Genomic DNA, 1,520 nt, shown 5'->3' with positions numbered 1-1,520 from the left:
GTTCCCCCAGTGTCTCAAACAACAGAGGAGCTTCCCGACACACGTCTGACCTAAAGAGCACAAGCAGCCAACAAGTGTTGGACGTGTTCTGGATGTTCAAAACGTAGATTAAATACCTTTTATTTATTTTAACTCCATCCTCTTTTGTTTATTTGATTTAAACTTATTTGCCTTCCATGGACCTTCATCACACATTTTTCTAGTGTGAATGAGTAAACACTGTACATTCAGGTGGTCAATAAGATCAGACCAGCTGCTCATCAAAGCTGTTCATCTTTTTAATGTAACTGTGAATGGATCATTTCAGCTGAATAACAAACAGAAAGAAGCGCAGCTCGGAGCGCTGTTTCACATGAACAGATGCTACTAGCCTGCTAGCTGTAGTCAGCCCTTCACCACTGCAGCCCTGTTCAAGGCGCTCTGTAGCTTTCTGAGCACTGAACGAGGCAGACCTGATTATGCTCATTATTAATAGTCTTGGTAAAAAGCAACTCACCAGTCTGTTTAGTTTTCAACGACTGTCGTCACACAAGCTCCGCCTCCTGCAGGAGCTCTGAATGGAAATTCAAATTCTGATTTTCATGTAGTTTGTAGAAAATGGCATGTTTTTGCCACACTTACAATATTTAGAAATGTTCTTTATATTCATCCTACATGTGGACTAAACCAGTTATTTCACCAACTAATTTAGTCGTCATCTGACCTGTCAGAAGCAGTACCAGCTTCAATCAAATGTCTGATCATCCTTTCTCAGATGATTCTTTTTGAGAATGGTTTCTCTTCAAATTTCTATTTCAGGGTCCTTTGTGTCCAGTGGGTGGTGGTCCTGGTCCAGGAGGTCCTGGTGGTCCGATGGGTCCCTATAATCCTAATCCTTACAATGCTGGGCCGCCTGGTGGAGGTCCACAGTAAGTATCAATCTTAAGGTTTTGTTCAGGGAAACATGACAGAAGCGTATTTAAACTGTCTCGGGTCTCTTTGCAGTGGAGCTCCACCTGGTGGTCCCCAGTATGGTCCCCAGGGTTGGGGAAATGCTTACCAACAGTGGCAAGGTCCAAATCCCCATGACCCCAGTAAATATCTATTTTACACCCACTTTATTACATTTCCCTTTTTGTGTCGGTGCATGTTTATTTTTATATCTTGTGCGTTCCTCTCCTCCCGACAGGTAAGGCTGCAGCAGACCCAAACGCAGCCTGGGCGGCATACTACTCTCAGTACTATGGCCAACAGCCAGGCCCCGCCATGGCAGGTCAGACTCCTGGTGCCCCGGCTGCAGCAGCACCAGGGGACCAGGGCCAAGCTGCACAGCAGTGTGGGGGTCAGCCTGACTACTCAAAGGCCTGGGAGGAATACTATAAGAAGATGGGCATGAGTAAGCTAAGCAAAATGTGTTTGACAGGTCTTTGAATGTTAATGTTTATTATTTTAACATCCCAGCTTGAGTTGTATCGCTGTGTACTCAGCTTCATATTCTATCATTTTCATCATAGTTTAAAACAGTATACAGTGCCTGAAAT

The 1,520-nt window shown here is 44.4% G+C and overlaps 1 protein-coding gene across 1 annotated transcript in view; it reads left to right on the top strand.

Moving 5' to 3' along the window:
• The window catches only part of LOC106535544 (far upstream element-binding protein 2), a gene marked incomplete at its 5' end in the record, with an annotated part of 14,855 nt that overhangs the window by 7,718 nt on the left and 5,617 nt on the right, over positions 1 to 1,520 (top strand). Inside the window, 3 exon segments of the mRNA XM_014032582.1 lie at positions 799 to 908; positions 985 to 1,073; positions 1,169 to 1,375. Coding sequence (XP_013888036.1) covers positions 799 to 908; positions 985 to 1,073; positions 1,169 to 1,375 — 406 coding nt within the window.

The sequence above is a fragment of the Austrofundulus limnaeus genome, unplaced genomic scaffold (assembly GCF_001266775.1).
Source record: "Austrofundulus limnaeus strain Quisiro unplaced genomic scaffold, Austrofundulus_limnaeus-1.0 Scaffold1487, whole genome shotgun sequence".
Taxonomy (NCBI): domain Eukaryota; kingdom Metazoa; phylum Chordata; class Actinopteri; order Cyprinodontiformes; family Rivulidae; genus Austrofundulus; species Austrofundulus limnaeus.
This window is presented reverse-complemented; position numbering and strand designations above follow the sequence as displayed.